This window comes from Triturus cristatus, chromosome 4_1, assembly GCF_964204655.1.
Source record: "Triturus cristatus chromosome 4_1, aTriCri1.1, whole genome shotgun sequence".
NCBI classification, from domain to species: domain Eukaryota; kingdom Metazoa; phylum Chordata; class Amphibia; order Caudata; family Salamandridae; genus Triturus; species Triturus cristatus.
The window spans coordinates 1,309,642,296-1,309,668,589 of NC_140585.1; the positions used below are offsets into that span (position 1 = coordinate 1,309,642,296).

The 26,294-nt window shown below is 44.1% G+C and overlaps 1 protein-coding gene across 2 annotated transcripts in view; it reads left to right on the forward strand.

The window, feature by feature from the left end:
• Nucleotides 1-26,294, forward strand: part of BRINP3 (BMP/retinoic acid inducible neural specific 3) — an 845,680-nt gene that overhangs the window by 337,604 nt on the left and 481,782 nt on the right. Inside the window, exon 1 of one of the 2 annotated variants that reach the window (XM_085654809.1) lies at nucleotides 429-538. The exons of the other annotated variant lie outside the window; for it this stretch is intronic. Coding sequence (XP_085510935.1) covers nucleotides 534-538 — 5 coding nt within the window. The 5' untranslated portion in view covers nucleotides 429-533. Of the gene's footprint in view, nucleotides 1-428; nucleotides 539-26,294 lie in introns of those variants that run through there. 2 annotated transcript variants of the gene reach the window in all.

Consider the following 26,294-nt stretch of genomic DNA (forward strand, 5'->3'; position numbering starts at 1 on the left):
CTTCCTAGTGATTATACGTTCTAAATTTATGATGTCAGTATTATTTGCTTTCATTGTAATTAATAATGATTCTACTCTTGATAATACCAATGGTACCAAGAAAAATAGAATACCAGTCAGAATAAAGCGTTAGCATGCAGAACAGTGTAAGGTACAGGACAGAAGGCGAGAACATTATTCTTATTCTAAATAGTATCATTGGTATTGTTAGTATTGTTAGTACTATTGTTATTATTAAGAACAATAATAATAATAATTTAAGAAAGTGTGTAGTTTTGTCTGGCACCAGTGTCACTTTGGTATTCTGTTCGAGAGTATTTCATTCGCAGGCTCCTAAACGCGTCTGACCTTTCAGAGGATGAGTGACAGTGCCTGACCCCGCCGTGAAACGGCCAGGCAATAAGGGCACGTGGAACGCATCGTAGCGGGGAGCGGAGAGAGTCTGTCTTCGACCTCTGAACCCAGCTTAGCAGCTCCTGTTCAGAACGTCTTCCCGCCAGGCCGGGACAGCGGAGTCTTCCTGCTGCTGCCGGATGAGGTAATGAGGTCCACACAGGTCGGTCGAGCTGAAAGAAACGACATGTCACGAGCTCTCCGTATCCTTTGGCACTTTCAAAACCCTGCAGCTCTGACAATGTCGCTGCAGTAATACCAGGGCTTGCACAGTGACCCCATAGTACTGCTGACATTTTGGGGGCCTGGTGACAGGCTAATGCAGTAAGCACTCCTAGTTCTAACATTACGATCCTATCTTTGGGTCCTGGGAGCTGGCTTTTTATTTATTCCTCTTAAATCAGACCCTCTACATGTCCATGGCATTAAGCTTCTAAAATGTCCTCTTTGTCAGCCCAGGTGAAGTCTTCTCTCTACTGGCTTTTGCCTCCCACCTGTGCTCCCCAGGGTTTGCAGGCCTCACGTGGCAAACTGCTCTGTGCTGGAATCTCACAGTTATAGCACCTTATCAAACTCTCAACTCAAAAGGGATATTTACGTAAGCCCTTCTTTTCCGAAACAAAACTGAATGAAACGTTGCAAATATGCTTGTGAAGAACCATTACAGCAAATAGCACTCCCAGTGCATGGAGGTGACAAATGCAAATTCTGTGGCCACAGCTGCTTCTAGAAGGCCCTCCCCGATTCTGTGGCCACAGCTGCTTCTAGAACCCCCCCCCCCCACAGAGGGATGCAGGAAGGTAAATAACTTAATAGTGTCGCCCACCAATATCTCAATAGGTTGGTGGGGCAGTTTCTGAGGTGTCGCAAGATCATGTCAGAGTGAATAACTCTGCAGATACTGAGGCTGTCTTCCTATGCATGTATGTGTTCTAATGATATCACGGTACATCTCAAAACCTCAACGGACATCAAATAAATGGCCATTCTACAAGGCCTATGGTTGCTGGTTGTTAACAATGGTAGACTGGGCGAAGAGAATTGTTTTGGTCTCCACACTGGATGGACTCTTTAGGAGAATGCACACACTGGACACTGGGTGGCTTTCCTGACTTACAGAGGCTGCTTCCACAATGCTTGAGAGATCTGTCACTCCACTGGTGACTCCACTGGGTGGCTTTCCTGGGTGGCTTTCCTGACTTACAGAGGCTGCTTCCACAATGCTTGAGAGATCTGTCACTCACAAAAATACAGTTTCACACATTTCGCGCCAATGCACTTGATTTTACGAAGGGTAATTAGGTTCTCTTCTGTAAACCCACAAATGCTTCTAGTGCTCACTGACAGACGTGTTTTCAGCAACGTTCAAAGCGAAATAATGAAATAAGGTCACTGATAAAACATATAGAGACAGATTTTAAAGAATCCTGTTGACCCTTATTTCCAGTAGTTGCAGTTATCCAAAATAATCAAATCCCTTGCACACTGACTTTTGTGGACCTTTTTTCTTCGGTGAGTCCTACGTCCGCTGCGCTGTGTATCACGACTCGAGCTCCATTGCACTGTTGATGTTGTCTTGTAGGATTCTGCACGGTTTCAGTAGTCGGGCCAGTTGATATCTGTCTATGTGAGAATCGGCCATTTTGCTGTTGAGGAACCCATCTCTCACAGATTCTTCTGACCTTGCAGGTAGAGGTATCTGCTTCCAGCAGGGTCAGTTATGCCAAATGCAGAGAAGCCCCAGATTAGTTCTAGACGCACCAAATATGGCCCACTTTCCAGAGGGCAGGGCGGCACAGTTTCACTTTGCCTGTAGTGCCAGAAAGCTTACTACTGACCCTAGTCTTTTGCACAAAGAGCCATTGCATCCACGGAATTGTTCGGTTTCGCTCCATCCATCTCCCCCTCAGTGAAATCTCCAGGTTTATTCTTAGCTCCACCTTCTTGCCTATATCCCAAACATCAATATAACTGACAAATCTATGAACTATGACTTTTATTCACTTTAAAAAGTTCAAATACTTCCCTCTTCTAACCACTTGAGAACAGCAATTCACAGCCTTGTCTTTAATTGGCTAACTTTTGGAAACATCATATTTCGTAACAATACTGCAATCCTTAGTCACCCACTGAAAGGTGATCTTGATTGCATGGTTACGCTATTATTGTCTAAAAATATATATATCATATCTCACCAATGTTAAGGGATTTACCCTGGCCGCCCACTGATATGAGAACCAAATTCAAGATCCGTTGGGTGGAGAACAAAGCCATTTCCTCAGAGAAAGCACCTAACAAATCTTCTCGCAATATTGGGCGTAGAATGAGGGCTCAGAAGCAAAACCTAATTTTATCTGGAAGCACCAAGATTTGAAATGCAAAGCAGAAAATCAAACATTTTGTCAGTTGGGGTCGTCATTACTATGGACCTCTGCACAACTCGATTTAAGAACTCGTCACACTTTTCTCTACTCCAGGAAACATTTAAAAACTCAATGTTTATGGCTGTTCCTGAACCAACATAATATTTACACGCTTCTGCCCTAATCAATAAATCATGACTTTTGTTAGTTATTTAAACAAACATACTTTTGTAACAGTACATTATGGGACTGATGTACTTACTGTTTGTGTGGCAGAAAAGCTTGTAATTTGGAAATTTACTGGGTTTTGTGACCGCAGCACAACAAGTCATAGGCTTTGGTTAGGAGTTTGGTGGGAAAATAAAACACCAAACTCACACATTCTGTATATAGAGTTTCTGAAGGGTTCTGTAAATACCACATGTTAAATAACATTGATTATGGGTTTTTACAGTGCACCACAGAATCGGTATTTACCAAATGTGTTAAATGCTGAATGTGTGCTATTCTGTCATGTGTGGTAAATACCACGCCCAAAACATAGAACAAGCTAAAAAAACTCAGGAACGGCTTATTTTCAGGCATCAAACATTCCTGAAGTGAGACAATTATTCCACAGAGAGCAGAAACAGCCAGTGCAACACACAGAAGGACCCCAGCACATCCCCAGGGCACACAAACAATTGCTTTCTTTGTGGAAGTGTGTAGACATTCATTTTGTGTGGACAGAGCGCCTTAGAACAAGACAAATAGTATCCATTTCCATCCTATGATATCACCTAGACCTCGTAAACAGAAACCTGCCACCCTATTCCATCACTGACCACAGCATAGTAAGGAAGTGCAAGTGTACGGATCCTGAGTGGAGTCCCTGGCCAAGGAACTGGTAAGACACCATGAATGTCTAGTGAGTCATCTAATGCTGAACACGCCACCAAAAACAAACCTATGGCAGAAGATAACCAGCAAAATCAATAATGTCTCAACATATTCTAATCTTGGAATGCTATACACTTGAGCAAGCTGCCAGGCACAAGCACGAAAGTATGCAATTGGTGTGGGTTAGCCAACTCAGCTGTACCTCAAGCCATGCAAAAGAAATCATGACCATACTCAACATGTTTGGAGTGAAAGCCATAAACGAAGGTCTTGAGGTCAGAGAAATACAAAGTAAGAGACATGCGTTTTTTAATGGAAGTATATGTGGTTGTTGCAAGCGGACTAGGCTGACAATATTATCACTGTTAACAGTGACCAAAATCGTAAATTTGTTACACATATTCACATTGATCTATGTATTTGCTGCTACTGGGACTAACAACCCATTAGTGGTACTGTGAGAAGTGGGGGTCTCTAGTTGGCAGAGGTAGGTACCTTTGTCCAAATAGGGACCCTTGCTTCTAGTCAGGGTAAGGGGACACACACTTTAGATAACCCCTGCTCACCCTCCTGGTAGCTTGGCACGCGCAGACAGGCTTATCCCAAAGGCAATCTGTAAATTATTTGTACCAACACTCAGAGTAACACAGTGCAAATACCACAAAAAATCGCCACACCAGCTTAGAAAAATAAAGTATCTTTATCTAAACTAAACAAGACCAAAACGACAAAAATCCAACATACACAGTTAAAAATATAACTTTCAAAATGTTTCAAGAACTTGCACCATAGAAAACTATGGATGCGTGACTTTTGCTGTAGTTGTGTCAAAGTTCATCAAGCCAAGCAGCGCAGCATCGGAAAACAAAGAGATGCGACACTCCTGAGATCCTGAGGAGGCAATGCGAAAGTCCGGCTGCACGCAGAGGAAGGGTTGCATTGATTCTGGTCTGTAGAGGCAGTAATGCCTCGATTCTTCGTGCCGCCTCCGGTCCACAGGTGATGCGTCGGGGAAGCGTGGTGCACAGGTACGATGCGTGGATCTTCGGGATGCGTCGGCAATCGATGCGGCAGCCTTGCACGGCTCTGCGTCGGTCCTCTTCAGCCACGATCCCTCGATGCGTCGGTTCTTGCCGCGACGACAGGTGCTGCGCGGCTTTTACATCAGCACGGTGATGCATGGAAATTCTTCTCGTGCCATGAAGACGCATCAGAAAAACAGCCGCAAGAAGAGAAATGCATCGATTTCTGTAGTTCTTTGAGTTTCTTCTCTCTTCCTGCTCCCAAACAGCAGCAACAACCTGCAGAGGCCCAAAACTGGCACAAGCACCTCAAGGCAGGTCAGACGTCACAACAGCAGAGTTCAGAGGAGCTGGGGGTGAAGTTTCTGTGTCCCTGAGATTTCTGAACAGGAGGCCAGCTCACTTCAGGCCCTTAGAGATCTCCTTCAAGCAGGGGACACAGCACACAGCAAAGTCCTTCTCCTTTCCTTGGCAGAAACAACAACTGCAGACCAACCCCAGACACACAGCAAGGGCAGTACTTCTCCTCAGTCTCTCCAGCTCTTCTCCTTGGCAAAGGTTCCGCATGAATTACAGGAATGATCTCCAGTTCAAGGGTTTTAGGCATGATACTTATACCCCAAAATGCCTTTGTTCTCTTTGTGCAAGGGGCTCTGAGCCCAGTTCAAACCAGTTCTGGGGGGCACTCTGCCAGTGCACAACAGCCTCCTTTGTCAGTGTGAGCCTTGGCTCCAGACACACCGGGGGTGGAGCCAGCATTGTGGAAGGCAGGCACAGCCCTATTCAGGTACCGGTGCTACTCCTCCCACCACTCCAAATGCAGATCAGGCCTATTCAGCCTAGTGCTGACTCACCCCGACTCCTGGAGCCACCCCAGGCCCTGTCACTCCAAAGCCAGACAGTCAATCCACAAACAGGCAGAGGCACACAGGAAGGTTGAACAAGAAAATAGCCACTTTCTAAAAGTGGTATTTTCAAACACACAATTTAAAAACCATCTCTACTAAAAGATGTGTTATTTAATTCTGAGTTCAGGGGTACCAAACTCAATTTTTTCATCTTATCCCTATGGGAAGATATGTTTGTAAAATGTTACAAAGCATCCCCCATTCTATCCTATGGGAAAGATAGCGTTTAAATAGTGAAAAACGAAATTGGCAGTATTTCACTATCAGGACATGTTACACACACCAGTACATGTCCTACCTTTCACATACACTGCACCCTGCCCACGGGGGTACCTTGGGCCTACCATAGGGGTGTCCTATGTGTAAGAAAAGGGAAGGGTAAGGCCCTGCATGCACTGCGTGCATGCACTGCGGTGGCAGGCCCGAGACATCTTTTCAGGGCTTCTCATGTGGGTGGCACATTCAGTGCTGCAAGCCCACTAGTAGCATTTTATTTACCCACCCTGGCACACTTAGTGCACTTTACTAGGGACCTACTGGTAAAACAAATATGCCAATCAGGGAGAAGCAATCACAATATCAATTTACACAGGGAGCACTTGCCTTTTGACATGAATAAGCAGTGGCAAAGTGCTCAAAGCATCTTAGCCAGCAAAAACAAAATCCAGCACAGCATCAAAAACACAGGAGGTAGAGGCAAAAAGTCAAGGAAAACCACGCCAAGGATGCCAGGTCTAACGGGTGCTGTTGACATTGATTGAGTTTGGACTACAACAACCATAGTGATGAGGAAAGGTTGATTTGTCTGCCCAATATGTTGAGGGTGACGTGTCACCACAGTATGACTAATAATGCGTCTATGTAGGATCATGTCATTGTCATTTGATCCAAGACACATAAAAAGCAGTTGAATATACATCGGTCTGCAGTACACAGGATTTGCATGTTAACAGTGTACTTCATTTTACAGTTGCAGAATACACATGAGGCCAACAGGAGTACATGAGTGCTGTCAACTGACCCTAGGATGGCTGGAAATTCTGCTTCAGCATTGATGTTTGCCTTGTTGGCCCAGACCTGTTTGTGTGTCCAAGGAGAACTGTACATGCTGCCCAGCCACTCTCCAAAGTGTCCATCACATAGCAGAGTATTTTGTTGAAGACTGGCTGAGAAATGCCATGCACCACTCCTACTGTCCATTGTATGGTGCATGCTGCAATGAATTCTGGTACTGCTAGCAGTTTCAGGAAGGGAGAATGACAGTGTGGCCCTATGTTGGGCCCTGGGATATCTGTGATAATGAAAATATATTTTGTGTGGTGCCCATATCCGAATTTCAAGCTAAGTCATATTTATGGGTTCTGTAATTACTCTGTAGAACTGGCTCCTATCCTGCATTGCTGCACCATTTATGGTCATTGATTGGTGGCCTGGTGTCCAGTCTAATACTGCAGAACAAAGATCTGGCACAGCATGATACAATGGCCTACCAGCACTGCATCCATGGTGGTGTACTGCAGAGTGTGAGCTGCTGCATTCAGTCTGTGAGTGTGTCACCTGTCTTTGGCTGTTTATTTATGTCTGGACCTGCGTACAGGTGTGTGTGACTTTTCTTACAGCCCAAACAGTGCATTTGCTGTGCTCTTTGCATTATTATGTTGGTCTTTTTTGTATTACTTTACAGCTTGCCTTTCATTCCCTACACTGTCAGGAAATTTTACCACCTACTTTTGACTGGTGGTATTTTAAGTGGGTATTTTCCACTGGTTTTAAATGACCTTTCATGCATGTAATAGTTTTTTTTAACCACATGAATTGCTTTTCGCAAGTTGTAAATAGCGCATGTGATACATAGCACATGTGGGCCACAGATATGAGGTATTTAGCGCATATGATAAATACCACATACTATTTTTAAACTGGTGATGAGATGAGTCGGTGAAATCGTGTGCTATTTATCCTGGCATATGGTAATTACCACTACACCTAACTCATAATCAGTGCCATAATGTCTAAATGGCGCATTATCAGTGGAATATGCTTTTCTAACTTGCAATGTGTCCTTTGCAACATATTGTGACTTGAAAGGAGGAGAGGTTAAAAAGGGTGCCCACCCTTCCAAATTGGATGATGTATCAAATTGCTATTGCAAACTATTAATGCCATACCACCCCCTCAAAGGAGGTGGTATTTGATTCCTCTAGGGTAGCATTGACTTTTTTTTCAATTTTATATCAGGCACTGGGGGAGCATGATGTAACTCTTGGGACTGCAACATGCTTCCCATGCAATTCACATATTGGCTATTTTTTTTAATGACAACCCCTGACTCATTACGTGAAATATGCTGAATTTTAAAAGTATGCATTCTCCTCTCCCTTCCTGACACGCATCCCAGTATTTACAACAGGTCACAGGGAAACACAAGCTGATTCCCACCCCATTATTTCTAATGAGGTGGGAGGTTTGCAAACATTTGTGGATTGTCTCTTTGTGGTGCTAGGGTTCTGTACATCCCTTGTACCATAAAGGGCGGGGCTGGACACAGTGCAACACAAAAATGACCGGTCACCAGCCTTGTTTTTTATATAAAGCCCTATTTTCAGAGCCACTGGAATTATGCAGATGCAACTTTTTGCGCACGTATTTTTTAGATTTTCTGCATTTGCCACATAACCAGTCAGCTGCCAGATAATCTGCAGATTTTAGCCAATAAAAACAGTTTCTCCGTCAAGCTGTTCAAACATTACTAAAAATGCAGTGGCACGTGTTTCTGCACAGTGGATGTCCCTTTGCAGAGGTTGACAAGTCACATTTCTGTTTCTTATTGCTATATTTGGCTGTTAAACTGATACTAATGAGGTGCAACCAATTCCCAGACAGCTTTAACAAGTGAATTCATTACAAAGTAACAAAGCAATACGATCACAAAATGTGCAACATTATGCTGCATAGTTTGGCCTTTCCTGCTGCATAATTTAGTCAACCCTGTTGCATAATTTGAACTTCCGCTGCTGCATAAATGCAGTGGCCCTGCCTATTTTCTCTGTAACACCCACAAGTTCCTTACAGTGCAAAAGTGCCATAAATAAACTTTAAATAAAATAAATATTGTAATGTAGCAAAGGTACAAATGAACATCTTTTCTTTTCCAAAACACATTACTCAGAAACCAAGTGCAAAAAACCAATATCAAGCTGCCAGAGCTGGTTAACGTTCACGTAGCGTACAGCACCTCTCAAGTAGCAGAGGGATGACTGCAGCAGAGATTAAAAACACGTTGGCAGGGGATTTTCAAAAGGGAGTGATTTCATATCTGTATAGAACAATTGAAGCATGCATGTCTGTTCGAAATGCGCGAGTGCTGGTGACGCAATTAGATACGTGAGCAGGCGAGCTTCGGAACCCTTGTTGAATATGTTCAATTAGGGGGATTCAAGACAGTTGATACTCCCCGAGCTGAATAAGAGCTGCATTTTCTTAAAGATGACAAATCTGTCCTATTCTCCTAAAGCTGGCACAGTGGTTGGTGCTCTCAGCGTTCAGACTGGCCTATAAAGCAATCAGGCAGGGCCCAATGGGCTTAACTGACAGATTAGTGCACGGGCCTTTTTTAGGTCGCGCTTCAGCGGCAGGGCGCATGCGCTGCTCGCTCTGCGAGGCATGCAGTAGTCCAGTATGGGAAGACAAGTTTCCCTCACTCTCCACCCATATTTTACATTGGCTTCTGTGTTTGTCCTTCGTAAATTCTGCCTTCTGATTGATGAGGTTTGTTAGTCCTGCCTTATTATACCAAGTCGTAATTTGTATCCTTCCGTGGCTATTGGCCCCTTTACTTTGAGTGTTGCATGAGCACTCTTTTCTTTCCATGACTTCTCTCCCACCTTCCTCCTCCCCCTCCCGTTGTTCATGCCTTCTCGCCTTCTCGCCCTCTTGCCCCCCACTCACCTACACTCCCATTTGCAATGCAATAGGACTCGCGTAAATGCGAGTTCTGTTGCATTGTAAATGCTTGTTTATAGCAGTTTAGGGATGGTTTGATGGCCATATGGGCCGGTTGTTACCGTTGATTATTAACATTTTTGCACTATATGCTTCGCTAATGTTGCCACTTTTATTTTGGCGCCTGAGCCTATTTTTGGGCCAGTTTGACCCTGGATGCTCTGCAGAACCATTTCCTGGTGCAGGACGGATGAAATCATGTTTCAGACATCCTCACAGTATATAAAGGGAAAACCACAGAATGGTAACAGAGACATAAACATTACCTCAACCCCCACACTGCACCTAACTACGTATGTTGATCTCATGACCTAATTTGATGTATTTTTTCAAAAACCTAGCAGAAACAATTGCTATATCAATTCATTGTGTATCTGAGATGGATTGTGGTGTCTGTGTGACTGAGGTTTGTGTTTCCTTCCTGGACTGGTGTTAGGATCTACATGGGATAATTGGGGTGAAATCGAAGGCAACATCAACTTTGGAGGGTTTCTGACATCACATGCAGTCTTGCACTTGTATGTCGGGCACTCTGGCACAGCTAGATGGGCCAGATTGAAAGGGTCAGCACTTGCCCAATTTGTTAGCGCCCGTCACAAACCACTTGACCAACCTTACCCTTCAACCAGGAATCAAATGCAATGTCTTTTTAACAAATTAGGTCTGTGTGAAGGATTTGAATGTATTTAGGCAAGCAACAATCTACTAAACTTCACTGACTCTTTCTGTTCATCTAACAATCGCCCCATCTTGAAATTGAACCTTTACCTCCTTGAAGTTCAGGCTGTTGCACACCGTTCAGAAATATAGGTTCTAATGCAGAAATATGCACCTGGCTCCGATTTTCAAACATTGTAAATCCTCCTTATTATTTATTTTACATATGAAGCGCTGCAACACTTTTTTTTTACATGTGAGGCACTGAAGCAATTAATATATATATTTTTAATCTTATCTGTAAAGCACTACAACAATTCTTTTGTTTGCATGTAAAGCTCTGCAACAATTATAGCTTAATCTTTTATTGAGCTGAAGCAAACGATTTGAAATTGTTCAGATTTTATCCATTTGAGGAAATTACTCAATGCACATTATAGATAGTCATAACCATTCAGCCGTACAACCAGATTGTGAGGTTTACTCGGCTGAATTTTATATATATATATATATATATATATATATATATATATATATATATATATATATATTCACTTAAAAAAACATAGGTTTCACACATGTTATAGTTAGCCGGACATTTCCCTCGTAAAAAACCAATGAAATTTCCCCGTTATAGTTAGTGCAGGCAACTATAACTCACGCGACCGCAATCCTCTGCTGATGACGTCAGATATTACATCACTGTATTTAGACACCTATTTACCCATGTCTTCTTCCATTAATCTTTAGCTATACATATATTACAAATATTTATTTTTCAGAAAGACACATATGTAATCAGTGATGTAATATCTGACGTCAACAGCAGAGGATTGCGGTCACGTGAGTTATAGTTGCCTGCACTAACTATAACGGGGAAATTTCATTGGTTTTTTAGGAGGGAAATGTCCAGCTAACTATAACATGTGTGAAACCTATGGTTTTTTAAGTGAATTTGCAAGGTTTTTTAAATGCTAATTCCTAACTATAACGTGTGTGAAACCTATGGTTTTTTAAGTGAATTTGTACGGTTTTTTAAATGCTAAGTTATGTATTTATTAATATTTTTTTTTTCAGGTTTTTCACCGTGCGCGCAGTAGGTAGTTATAGTTAGAACCTAGTTTCCATAGGAAAAGCATTTTTTGATTTGCTAATAACTTTGGCGTCGTTTGACGAATCTTTGTGAAATTCTCCCCCAAGAAAGTCTATCCAGGTCAGCTCCTATCCTGAATGTTTGGGGTGATTCGTCAAGCGGGGGCTGAGAAAAAGGGGGTCTCAAAATGCGTTTTCCCCATGTTAATTTCGATAGGAAATTTTGCTACGAGCTACAGCCCGAACTGCTGAATGGAATTACCCCAAATTTGGCAGAAAGTTAGAGCTTGGTTCAGAAAGCGACCTTTTTTTAAATGGTGTAAATCCGTTTAGCAGTTTTTGAGAAATTCAAAAAATAAGAGTCAAAAAATCAATTCCCATAGGAAACTTTGTGCAAGGCTACAGCTGAAACTACTGAACGCAATTACTCCAAATTTGGCACAAAGGTAGAGCGTGGGTCAGAAAGCGACCTCTTTTCTTAAATGGTGTAAATCCGGTCAGTAGTTGCGGAGATATTAGAAAAATAAAAGTTTTGATATCTGGGTCGAGCCTAAGTGCCATGCACAAGCTTCACTGTGATTGGCTGCACACTCTAACACTCTAAACCAGGAAGTGTTGGCAGCCATCTTGTGACTCGGCAGAAGCGAGTCTCCTGAAAACAGAGAAACAAAGATATAAAACAAGAGAAGGGGGCAGTGTAGAAACACCCTGACCCCCTAGGTGTGCTGAGGGGGTCCTAAAAAGACCCCCAGGGCCCAAAAAAGCATTTTTAATTAAAAACAAAAATCAGCGCCTATTGGCGCTGGGGTCGCGGGTTCCCGCGTTTTATTTTAATGAGGTCCCCGTGTGGGTAGATTCCGGGGGCATTAGTTAAAAAACTAATAGCGGTGCTTGCTGGGGCTGCGGGGACCCGCTGTGGTCCCCACAGCTCCGGGTCTTCAGTCATGTTGGGAGGGGTGTTGCGCGGCCCCCTGCTTGGAGCTCTGCATGTGCTTATAACTTTGGCGTCGTTTGACGAAGGTTTACGAAATTATCCAAAACGTTTCTCTGTTTTTTATCAGCTCCTATATTGAAAGTTTGGGGGTTATTGGTCTGGGGGGGTGAGAAATAAGGAGGTCGCAAAACGTGTTTTCTCCATGCAATTTCCATACGAAACTTCAGAGAACACTACAGGTGAAACTGCTGAACGGAACTACGCCAAATTTAGCAGGGAGAAAGGTGATGGTTCAGAAAGCACGTTTTTGTTTAAATGGTGTAAATCCATTCAGTAGTTTTTGGTAAATATAAAATGTTACAGATATTGACATTTGAGAATTCTGACATGTGATTGGCTGAGGAGTTACGAGCACGAGCTTGCGGCTGATTGGCTGTGATCTGTTGAAACTAGGATGTATTGGCAGCCATTTTGTAATTCAGTCCGTCAGCTCGCATCTGTCTATGTAGAAGCCATCGGGTTCGTAGTTTTACCTCTGCGAGGCAACACTGGTATCTGTGTGTGTGTGAGATACCCTTTTCAAGCTGCCTCTCCCTACATCAGCAGGTCGTGGCTATGCCTTTACAAGCCAGTGCGTCGGCTCGGAGCTCTGTGAGTCAGTCTGTCGGCACGATCCGCTACACTACCGAAACACCACTGCACTACCCTAAATCCTAAAACACAATTTCCAGCACAAACCTTCAAACACTACACAAACAAGCTGCACTACTCTAAATCCTAAAACACTACCCGCAGCACAATCCACTACAGTACACAAACACCACTGTAGTACCCTAACCCATAAAACAGTACCAGTCCGTCGGCTCGCAGCTGTGCGTCTGCGAGCCGTCGGGTCCACAGCTGTACATGTGAGAGCCAGTCCGTTAGGTCATAGGTGTGTCTCTGCTAGCAGGGCAGTTGGCCCGTTGCTGTCCCTTTACGAGTTAGGCCCGAGCTCTCCCTCTGCGAGCCAGCACGCTGATGTGGGTTTGCGAGCAGACGGCCCGTAGCTCTCCTTGTGTGAGGCAAGCCCACGGGCCGCATCTCTCCCTCTGCGAGCCTGCCCGACGGCCCGCAGGTCTCCCTGTTGTAGCCGGATCATCAGTCTGCGAACCGATATTGAGATTATAAGGCGGCTATAAAAAGAGCCTTTGTGTTTATTAGTTGTAGCTACATATAAGTGAGGATGCACAGCTTCAGGTTATTCAGAAAAACTCGATTTCCCTAATCTGTGAAGTGTACTCCATCACTATGAGCCATATCAAAACGTATGTTGTAGTTGTAGATGGACCCCATTCTATGGTCTCTGAGGTATGCAGACACAGCTTTGTTAACATTCTTCCAGATTTTTCAATCTGAGGACAAAATTGGTTTGACCATTTCCACTTCTGTCTTTGGCATATATTGGAATATACAAAGACAGTTTGAGGGAAAAGCAACATCAGTTGTCTAAAGGTGTCCTTAATAAGCATTTCCAAACCTATGCCAGTCAATGTGCCTAGGTCGTTTCCACCACAGTGCACAATCATGAGGTCAGGGTGTTGGAGATGCAAACAGGTTTTAACCAAAGGCAACAATTGGTGCCACTTCAATCCTCTCTGTGCAAACCATTTAATGTCCACATTTTGTAAACCTAGGTCTAAGTCAATACATCTCTGTTCTGCATACCTCTTGCACCAGAAAACATAGCTATGTCCTATGATCCACACTAGCATTTTGAAGGTATGGCTGGGAGGTATGGATAGATGTATGTAGCTCATGCAGTCCGTTCGTAGAATAAGAGATATGTTTAAAGATGGGGAACTACTTTTTTCCCCCATACAAAACGATAACTGATTGTGGAAAAGCATCTTTGTGATTGTTTAAGAAAAAGCAGTTTAAACGTGGAGTACATATCGTAGGATAACATTTGCTCAACTCAACCACACCTGCTACTTGCATTTGGAAGGCACTGTTCGAACTTAAAACAATCGTGAATTTTTAACCTGCACGTGCCGTTAAATGTTCGAGAAAATGTTGCAAAAAAATATCATTGGGTTTAAAAAAATTGATGAAATTTTGACCTGCATGTGTTGTAGAATGTTCTAGAAAGTGTGTTGATAGAATACGTTGCACTTCTGTCTTCTATGTGTCCTTGAATATTTTAAAAAACTGTTTATATGGAAAATACAAAAATAACCAATAGAGGGAAGTTTTGCAAACTAAAAGAATCAAGGCACTATTCTAATTTGTTCTTTACATGTCTTTATGTGTGGAGCAACAAAGCTACAGACACAACAGCACCAGGAAGAGGAACAAGCAGGGAGTGGGGGGACGGGGGGAGATGGGTACAATGGCACAACTACAGACAAACCATGGCTAAAATTAAACACACCAACAAGGAGCACAAGTCACACAACCCGCAAACATCACACCACTGAACAAGTACAAAAGTGAAAACCACAGTGCCTGAAAGGGAGAAGGGTGAACAAAACCTCATATGAAGGGACATCTCACACACAATGCGACACACACACATAGGAAACAGAGCACACCAACATCCAACACAATGTTGTCCAAACAAACATTCGCAAAATCGAACACAAATGCACTCGCCTGTGGCGGATAAACGTCCAAAAGCGTCAGTACGAAACAGGCACATGAGAACACATATGTACAAACCCACAGTCCGGATGGGGTAGCAATTCATGTATGGCAGGCAGCCAGAGAGTCTATGACACACACATTGGCATAAAAATGAAGACACAACACATTTGGAGACAAGTGAAAATGTGGAAACTTTATAAAAAAAAGTGTGTGTCAGTACGGCCAAGAGTAGTGCCACGATATGCAGACAACGTATGAAAACGTCCATGTTCACCTCGGGGTAGTCCATCACCAACACACATCAGTGTCAAGCAGCGTTGGTTGTCTGCGCCTCAGACATGAGTCAACGCCAATGCAGCCATGTCCACTGTCGTCTTGGAACATGTGACCAGATGCAAAACGTGCAATGATGCGGCAGGACATGTGCAATGTGGCACATCGAGTCATGCTTACAGATACCTTGTCACTCGTCCATGAACGCGAGTGCAGCTGCGTAAACCACTATCTCTTATGAGTGATGGTTGGCCACAATATTTGACATGTCGTCGACGTAATCCATCAGCTGACCGGGACAGATGTGCTGACTTCAACCACTGTACCCAATGTGCACCAAAGCAGAATCGGGGAGTGGGTCAATATGCTCACTGCATACTACGACACGTGCAATCTCCCAGGCCCAGTTCCTAACATGCATGCCAAACATCCATGCATGCCATAAACGGGCATCAGCAGGACACTCATAGTCGTGGGCCAACAGGGGGCATGTTGGAGAGGCACACGTCCATGCACCACTCAGATAGGCATGTGCGACATTGCAACACAGGTTGAACGCAGGTGACGTCCGCAATGTGGAAGCTCAGCCGGTAAGTGATCACAGCAGTGCCAAAGGCAGTGCACCCAGGACATGCAGCAGACGTGCAAGGTATAGGTGGACGTGAATGGAGTCGACCATGTGTTCGGGATGCCCTGCCATTCCGTCAGTGGCTCTGCTTGTAGCTGCACAGGCTTGCCGTGTGCCAGTCATGTGGATGAAATGACACAGGTAGGTGCAATGAGCCGGGTCTGTGTGCATGGGGGCAGGGCAGTGGTGTGGTGGGAGTACGTGTGAAGGCCATTTCATGCACGCTAACTACGACAAAGAACTTTTGAGTGTGGGATGTGTACCCGTTGTTCTCAAATCGGGCAGTGCGTAGTGTGGGAGACGGATGCACATATTATCGTATCTGTCAGGGGGGGCTGGCCACTTGCAAGTTCCTTCTCAGAGCAGCAGATGTGCTAGCGCAAGATAGCTCAGCCAAAGATCCTTTCATCCCTACAGTAACTTCTCCAGCTGCATTCATACAGGATGTGTACAGAGGCCGGTCGTGGGTGTTGTGGGATGTCTGCGACCCTGGTCATCATGGATGAGATGCCCAGCACGTGGCACATGGGTGGGTTTACTGTGTGTTATGTTGCCAAACAGCTGCTCCTCCCTCCCACGAGCACCCACACTTTTGTGCACTGCGCTGTTGTATCCCGTGCATTCCTACGGCTCACCATTGTAATGCCTATTCGCGTATGTCCTGCGGCATTCTAACCACACCGTGACACTGCCCTTTGGAGGTGGTGCATGTCACTTTACAACATCGACTGCTGAGGCCCTTGTGGCGGCCACACCAGAACACAGAGACACACTTACTGCACTTCCTGCACACGGACATGTCCGAGACACCCCTTCCCCTTGCCGGATAGGCACACCCCTGCGCTGACCTGTGTACGCTGGACCAGCACACGCCGCTTGTGCATGCAGGAGGATGCGTGCATAGCTACATGTCCAGGCTCACTGCCAACGCTGAGGTGACATGGTAACATCTGCTGAAGACAGCACACTGTGATGTTGTAGGGCCCGTGCCCACCATGCTAACTTGCTCAGATGCGGGTTTGGGGGTGTTGGCGGTCCTGGGGTTGTTGCGATGAGTGTTGTGGCCCTCATGGGTATCCGTGTATCATGCTCATTGACTCTATGGCACCTGTGGGTGTTCCGGTGTGGCTCTTGGCTGTGTTCCCTTTCATGCTGCAGGTAGTCGTCCTGCTTAACACCAGCAGAAAGCAGGTGTAAAATCCCTGGTGCTAACGCGGCTTACTGCCAGAATTTGTTTTGCATCGCAGTATTTGCTTTTTGTTGTGAAAGAGACGCTTCTCTCGATGCGGTGCAGTGCGACAACTCCAGCGGTGACACCCTTGTTCAGAAGTGTGATGGCGGCAGCAGCGACGGCAACACACTTCGGCTTTGTTGAGTCGCGCTTCCAGCTCCTTGCGACACGCAGTCCCTCAGAAGGCCCAAAACAGCAGCAGGCACTTCCAAAGAACTCTGGGGAGCTGGGGGTTGAAGTCTGTTGTCCCGAGACTTCAGCAGGAGGCAAGCTCTGTTCCAAGCCCTTGGAGATCCTTACAAGTTGAAATAAGCACACAAAGTCTCTTCTCCTTCCTTTGGCAGTCAGGCAAACCACTGCAGGCCAATCCCCCAAGCAGCACTTCAGCTTAGGGAAAGTCTCTCCTCAGTTTCTTCAGGTTCCGCTACTCAGTAAAGGTTTCTTCTTGTTCCAAAAGTGATCTAATTTCTTGGGATCAGGGTCCCAATATCTATACCCCAAAATCCTTTTTCCTCTGAGGGCAGAGGGGCCTTTGCCCAGTCCAAACCAGTTCTGGAGCACTCTGTTGACATGACTCCTTCTTTCCTTTCACAGTGCAGGGCAGAAACATCAGACGCCCCACAGGAGGTGGAGCCAGCATTGTGGAGGGAAAGAACAGCCCTGGAGCACTTTGTTGACATGATTCCTTCTCTCCTTTCAAAGTGCAGGGCAGAGACATCAGACACACCACAGGGGATGGAGTCAGCACTGTGGGGGGGCAGGCACTGTCCTTTTCAGGTCCCAGGTGTAACTCCTCCCTCCCATCAAGATGCAGATCTCTCTATTCACCACAGGGCGGACTCACCCTGCCTCCTGGAATCCCCCACTCACTCAAACTCCAGACAAGGAATACACAACCTAGCAGAGGCAGGCTTGAAAGGTTAGGCAAGAAAATACCTACTTTCTGAAAGTGGTATTTTCAAACACAGAATGTTAAAACCACCTTCACTAAACGATGTATTTTATCACCTTGAGGTCAGGCATACTAAACTCGAATTTCTACCATGTTCTCTGAGTCAGTTAAGATTATAACCATGTAATAATCTAACAGCCCATTCTGGCCTATGGAGAACAGGTAGCCTTGCAATAGTGAAAAACGAAAATGGCTGTAATTCACTATTAGGACATGCCACACACATCAGGGCATGCCCTACCTTATACTTACAATTCACCCTGCCCTTGGGCCTACCATAGGGGTGTCTGATATGAAGAAAAGGGATGGTTTAGGGACTGGCAAGTGGGTGCACTTGCCCAGTCAGCATGACAGTACCCGACTGCACACAGGCTCTGCAATGGCAGACCTTAGACACATTTTACAAGGCTGCTTCTGTGGGTGGCACAACCAGTGCTGCAAGCCCACAAGCAGCATTTGGATTTACAAGCCCTGGGCACACTCAGTGCACTGTACTAGGGTCTAACAAGTAAACCAAATCAGTCAATTATGGAATCACCAATTCATACATCAATTTACAATAGGGAGAGCATATGCACTTTAGCTCTGATCAGCAGTAGTAAAGTGCCCAGAGTCATAAAACAGCCAACAGCAGGTCAGAAAAAATACAGGAGGAAGGCAAAAAGTTCAGGGATGACCCTGCAAAAAGGGCCAAGTCCAACATATATATATATATATATATATATATATATATATATTCACTTAACAAACCATAGGTTTCACACATGTTATAGTTAGGTGGATATTTCACTCGTAAAAAACCAATGAAATTCCCCCGTTATAGTTACTTCAGATAACTATAACTCGCGCGCCCGCAATCCTCTGCTCATGACGTCACATATTACATCACTCATGACATGGTCAGTGGCATCACTCTTGACATCACTGATGACATCATCCTTGTGATAGAGTGGCGGTCGCACGAGTTATAGTTATCTGAAGTAACTATAACGGGGGAATTTCATTGGTTTTTTACGAGTGAAATATCCACCTAACTATAACATGTGTGAAACCTATGGATTTTTAAGTGAATTTGCAAGGTTTTTTAAATGCTAATTCCTAACTATAACGTGTGTGAAATCTATGGTTTTTTCAGTGAATTTGTATGGATTTTTAAATGCTAATTTATGTATGTATTATTATTTTTGTTATATACTTATTTTTCAATAAACTACGTATTTTTTTTTAATGGTTTTACACCGTGCGCGCACGGTGCGCGCACCCCCGCGATTTAAAAAAAAAATGTAAATGTTTTTTTCTGCCTTCAGGGTCCTTCAGGGACCCCCTGACAAAGGCTAGGGGGTCAGGAACTCTCTACCCTGCCCCCTTTTCACGTTCGCCACCTTCCTTTTCCACTCTCGCACTGAAAACAAACAAAATGGCGGCCGACACTTCCTGATTTCGACCGATTAGAACGTTGACTGACATGTAACAACCAATCAGAAATAAGCTCGCGCACGTTAGGGTGCGCGCACCGTGCGCGGCTATAGATATGTATGTGCTTTTTACTGCAAATTTCTCTGGAACTACTGAACAGATTGACTCCATATATGCAAAAGGCACTTCCCTGACCTGAGGACTACCTCTCTGCCAAATTTAAAGTAATTCTGTTCAGCCGTTCGGGCTGTACCTTCGACTAAAGGTCCTATGGAAAAATGCATGGGGAAAACGCGTTTAGGGACCCCCCTTTTTTCTCGGCCCCCGCATGACGAATCCCCCCGAGACTTTCAGGGTAGGAGCTGAGCGGAGCGCCCCATTAGTTTTGAAAATTTCACGAAGATTCGTCAACCGGCGCCAAAGGTATTCAAAATAGAATTTTGAGATTTCCTATGGAAACACGGTCCTAACTATAACTATCTACTGGCGGCCGCCAGTAGATAATATATATATATATATATATATATATATATATATATATATATATATATATATATATATATATTATATATGCACATACACATCTTTTATTTTTATACCTACTGGGTCGCCAGTGGGTTGTTGTAGTTAGGATCGTCTTTCCATAGGTAAATTGTTTTTTTGCCTTGCCTATATCTTTGGCGTCATTTGATAAATCATCACAAAACTTTGCCCAAATAGTGGACTGGTGATTCTTGTTGTGCATGGAAAGTTTTGGGGTGATCCATCAAGCGGGCCCCTAGAAAAAAAATATATATATGTATACACACGCACACACAGATTTCTAATTTATGTAGCTTATGCCTTTTGCTATATTGGTTATTCCTCTGTATATCTAACACTAACAAATTAAATAGAAAATACATCTGGAAACAATGCGGCCCTCTGAGAGAAATCATGTTCATATATGGGTCCCAAATTATTTCTAGCATAGGTTTCTTATGCTTCCCTAATGATAATGAACATGATGTCCCTGGTCCTGCGTGCCTCTGGAATGTATTGCAGGTGCACTCCTTTGACAGGCTCACTGTGCCGATGTGTCATTCATTGCTGTAGGAAATAGATTGAAGTATACAACTCTTGCATCTCGAGCTGAGCATGGTAAAATGGCTTCTGTTCTGCTACCATTGCGATTGGGCCAGCTGGCTTGAATCCAGCTGGCATTGCCTTCAAGGCCCTTGGACAACAGAGGCATGCATGAGCTTTCATGACTACTTCTCTTTTTGAATTTCTCATCACGCACCTAATATCTTGGCGTTCAAGCAAGGATTTCCTGCATATTAAGTAGTGCTTGTTTGAGTTGTTCACTGATGAATGTTCTCATTTAACAGCTGGCCATAAACCCTTTGTGTTAAACTATCTCAGAATCGTATTTGCCCCACACATTAGCTAGAGAAATGATTGTATTTAGAATAAATGTCATTTGTACGCATTCACAACAGTTGACAAGGTCTGTCGCAGTACGCTGGAAGTGCTTGGTGCCGGCCCTGATTTTAGAGTATCTGTTTTTCATGTTGCTTGTCTTCATCTTTATGGAAGACAGAAATAAATGCTGTTTGGCCCTCAATGTACATATTTTTTTTTTCTCACAAAAACATGGACAATCCATGCTAATGGCTAAAAGAGACATTGCAAAATCTTGGATGTTGCCACCCAGGCCTAGCTTGGCTGTGTGGAGATCCGGCATGGACTGGTGCCCTAACCGAGAGGAATCGGTTTACTTAGTAGAGTATCAATTGCTCACCTTTGGTAGCTTGGCTTAGCATCATAGTGATCCTTCAGAAAAGTGCATGTCAATTGATTGTTGTAGCAGGAAAACAAATGCTGACATAAAAAAATGTAAGTTCCACACCAAGAACTATTAAAAAGAGAAAAATTGAATATATAAAAATACTACAAAAATGTAGAAATACAATAATGTTATTTCAATGCTATTAAAGTTAAAAATAACTGTTGGCATAATGGAATATGGATATAAACAGTAGAACAAAAACCCACAGGAATCACAGTAAATCTTCATAAAAAGACTGTCCTCTTATGGAAATTTAGTGGCACCTGCCAACCAAAATATGTGATCCCAGAAATTAACTTGTTAGATTCAAGTTGGGGCTAGAACAAGTGAAAGAGTTTAACGTCTGTCTGTATTTGATTTTGATTACGTGTGGTTAGACTATGATTGATGTTGAGACTATGGTACTTGAAGATGTTCTGATATTATCATTCTATGAGTGAAACAAAGCACTTCGCTTATCAAGGAAGGGTACACATTTCAGTTTTCTTATTAGGTGTTCTCAAAACCCTTTCAGATGGCCACAGTGCAAGAAGGAATTACCAGAACTAACTGTGGGGTTTGAGGCCTTTTATTTCTAATGTCCTTGGGACCGACTTACTAAGCGTCCTGAGCAACTGGTCCACTTACCCCTTTAGTACTTGACTCTCAGCGGTAGTGCGGATTGAGAATTCCAAGGCTTCTCGAGGAGGGGAGGGTAGATGAGGAGGTGAACACAAGTCCACAACTCAAAATACACTCAATAGCAGAAAAAAATTATTGTCTAATCAAATACTTCGTTTTATGAAAACAAGCATTGGCAAAGCCAAGTGGTCTTTCCCATGAAAGAGCTATTGGCATTGCCAATGTTTATTACGCATGTAGTACACCAGCATGGCTGCTCTTCAGCATGGCAAAATGTTAGCTCCATAGATAAGAGTGTTGTGAAGTGGGGTGGTGTGAGGCATAGACTGGAGTTTCATAGAGTTTCATAGAGGGGCGTAGAGTTACATGAAGTAGCGTAGCATGTCATGGAGTAGCGTAGAGTGGATCCGAGTAAAATGGAGTACAGTAGAGTACCAACAGTGAGCTTCTTCAGAAGACAGAGCCTGACATTTGACCTCTGTCTTTGAATGAACAGCAAATGTGACTAGATAAGAACAAGATTTAAAAGCCTGTTTACAGAAATTGAACACTTGTGAAGAATGCAGAAAATAGCCTCTACTCTGAGGGAGAGACAAACCAAGCTAACCAGCCTAAAACAAATAAAGAGTTCAAATAGAAAGCAGTAAAATATGAGTAACGAAACACAAAGCAAATGGTAAGCAATGGGTGGAATGCATTCCCAGGAAAGCTTTCAGAATGCCCCCAAGAACAAATTAGCATACCAGACAGCTGCACTCTCCGGAAGGGGTCGTCCTCAAAAGGAATATTTATATACGAACACAAAGTAAAATACAGAATACACAATTAAAACAAATATACCAGTACTCTAGTGTTCGATAGGCAGGTCCCAGAGTCCCACTTCTCTCTTTCTAATGTTAGTGGTTATTTCCTGTTGTGGGGATTCTGCTCATGCACAGAACTGTGCGCAGGAAACCAGGACCTCAGTGAATTGTGGTGTACCAAAAAACTCACCTCAGTACCTAGAACCCCTATCCGACTAGCATCAGTGTCTCATTCGTTCTCCGTACCATATCGAAGCTACCAATGATTAGACAACCCAGAACAAGCTACTCTCAGGAAGGGTGGGAATCAAGCACACCTTTTCGTTGTTATTCTCATATCAGTCCACAACGTGAGTAATCAGAGACACGAAAAAGTTTAAAATGTTTATTTTTAACTACGTGCTCTAAGATGCAGTATTTTGGCTAACATAAGCAAACAAATGATCAGAAATAAAACCATCAGCATTGTTACAATTCCATAAAAAACAAAGGGAGAAATCATATTATAATGACAGTGGAAACAGGTCCTATAATACCTTGTGTATCACCCTCCCCTGGCTAGTAAGCTAATTTTATAATAATAATAGAAGGTCTCTAGGTTTGAATGGGGAACTCCATACCTCCAAGATCAGCTTAGGTGAATTACATCACAGGATAAGCACTGCTCTCTGTGTCTGGAAATGTTTTATCCAAGAGTGCCAGCATCATGCATGCAATGCAATATTAAAGGCACCCGAGTTTCAGATATTTGCAGCTTTGTGCTTGTTGTGTCTAGAGCGTGGGCCGATCAACCTGAATTCAACAGCATACATTGTTATTTGACCTTGACGGTTTCTGCACACAGTGTTCAGACTAAGGTCGTGGTGTAAGTCTAGGGATGTGAAAAACAGACCGTTCTCATGTGAAGAAAAAGCAAGCAAGCAGTTTTACCTATAATAACAGCTTCCTGTAGTGTTGTGTGCAAAAGCAACAAAGTGGCAAGATGGTGTTAACATCTAAAACGCTTATGCTAACATAGCAATGTGTGCAGGCAAAACCCTGTCTTCACTACATTCCCATTCCCAATAAGTTGCATTCAGGTTAGGACCCACTAGCAGTCCGAGTCTCAGAAGTCCAACTCTGACTCTTCCAAAGTCATAAGTGTACCAGTGCCTAAAGCACTATGGAGCAGAACAAGATGCCCTAGGCTCTTTTGTCCTAAGATTTTATCTTACCTGCTCCTGCGGGGGTTGCCCTACCAAGAGTACCAGGGAGCATTCCACACTCGAAGGTCACAGAGGTCAGTAGAATCTGCTGGCATTGAGTAGAACTCTCAGCTTAGCAGGGGCAGTGGCTGGTCATGCACAGTGCTTTCTCTGATGACACAGTAAGTAAGAAACTCTGATCCTTTCAACAGGTATCAGGCTGATCACTCCGGTTCCGGTGTTTCAGTCGGGGCTCAGGCCCGCACAGTTCACCACGGTGTCCTGTCCTCTGGACATCAGCAATACCAGGCAGCAATCCTTTTTCTTCACTGTTGCCCCTCTAGCATATGAGATTACACAGTTTTCTCAACCCCTGGTTGACTGATCAGTTCAGAAGTTTTGCACTCTTGCTGGTGGCCTACTCTGGCATTCAGGTTACAAACTTTACTCCACTCAGAGGCGGCCCCATGGGCACAACAATAATGCAATCTAGACAGCGGCCACCTCTGGCATTGGGGGTCGCCAACTTTACACCGCACACAGGAAATGGTCCAATCGGCATCGCAGTAATGCTGGTTCACCAACTTTACTGCACACATGTGTGGTGGCCCAATTGTTGCAGCAATGGCAGGCTTCACGGTGGCCCCCCTCAGGCATATGGGGTCAACAGCTTTAATCTGCACACAGGCAATGGCCAGATTGGTGCAGCAGCCGCTGCCTCACACCTTGCGAACGGTATCTACTTGCTGGGATCCCCCACTGGAACCTGCTCCCTCCAAGCACTGCCCTCTTCCTCACAGAGCACACTGATCTTGGCAAATAATCAGCCACTGGTGCTCCAAGACAGGTGGTCTTGGATATCCCTGGATTATATCCCCTCACTACTTAGGAGACCAGCAGGTCTTAGCTCTCAGTCCTGCTCACAGGTGGACGTCTTGCAGAGCTTCTCCTCCTCAACATACATCTCCTATGGCTGCTTGGTAGTTGGCAATTTTGGGGTCCTCAAGCTCCTGTTCTTATAGTCTATTTCCAGACACAAAATGTGATTTAGTGTCTGAGTCTTAAAGTTTGTGTTGAGGTCTGATTCCTTTTGAACTCCCTAGTCCCTGCCCTTCCTACAGAAAGCAGTCTGTCATAGCAGGAGTGACTCAAACTCTGACTTGAGGTTCATACCTAAATGTCAGCCACAAGGGAAGGGTTATTCAAGGGGCCCAACCTTCTGTTTACGGTTCTCTTATCAGCCCAATATCCTCTCTAAGATGTGCCCAGGCCCCTTCCCAGTGACCTCTCTCAAATCAAAGAGCACCCCTTGAAGTGTACTTAAGAGCCTACCCGTCCTTCCTCCTTCGTCCCACCGAGCTCTGGGGAATTCATCAAACCACAAATCTATCTAATGTAATCTCCTCCTTCTTCATTCTCCTTCAGTCAGCTCTGAGTCTCTCAAATGGAACCCAGAGTCTTCCATGTAATCATGCACATGTACACATACACCCAGCAAACACATGCAACCATATGTGCCACATACTAACTTGATGTAGACCAATGGTGAGTTAAGCACACAGCAGCTGAACTTTATATGAGTGGGCCCGAAGGCCTCACTCCAGTGACACAGGTAAAAAGCCCTGTTCACTCCTACTGATGACTGCACAGTATGCTGCCACCATGGCGCTCAGGCTGCTTAACTCCTGATAAAAGCAGTAGCCTCTCACCATCAGGAATGTAGCACATTGGGTACCCCTCCTGATCTAATAATACCGCCATCCATGAGACAGGCCTATGTCATGGTGAACACATATGATCTATGTTATCCACTGACACAAAAAAAATCAACACTAAGGATCCAGATATCTTTGCAGCTGGGGGACTCAGGGGATGGGTACATGTCTGTCACTATGTGAGGGTCTTTTATGACCCAGGAGGTGTAAAATAGTGATCGGTGATATGGCAAGGGTTGTATCAGTGTTGCTTGACTAATTTCTGTGAATTCTTCCAGCTTGGGTCCAACGGCTATTGGAATTTGTCTCAAGGTTCTTCATGGCCTCCAGACTTTCATGGAGAAAGACAGGCTTGGAATTGGTCCTAGTAAACAGCTACACCCCTGTTCAGAATCCCTTCTGCTTGAGGGTACTTCCAGACTCACCAAAGGCAGGACCCATAGCAGGAAGGGGCACACCTCAAAACAGAGACTCCTGTTTCTGTACGAGACCACCTAGCACCAGTTCAAGTGTCAAGTGGGCATAAAGACAGATTTCATCTTGAAAGTAAAGCAAACTATTTTCTGTCTTTAATTTCTTCCAGGATTAAAATGAGGATCAGTAAGTCCAGCATGGATTGATAAAAATTCAGTTTTCTATGTCATTGTTAGGTACAACTGAGCTAGTTCTTAGCTGTTGCTAAGGTTTTCCAACCCCATTATGCAGCAAAATGATGTAACTCAAGGCCAGTTACTGCAATATGCCCAAACAATATATCATAGGTCA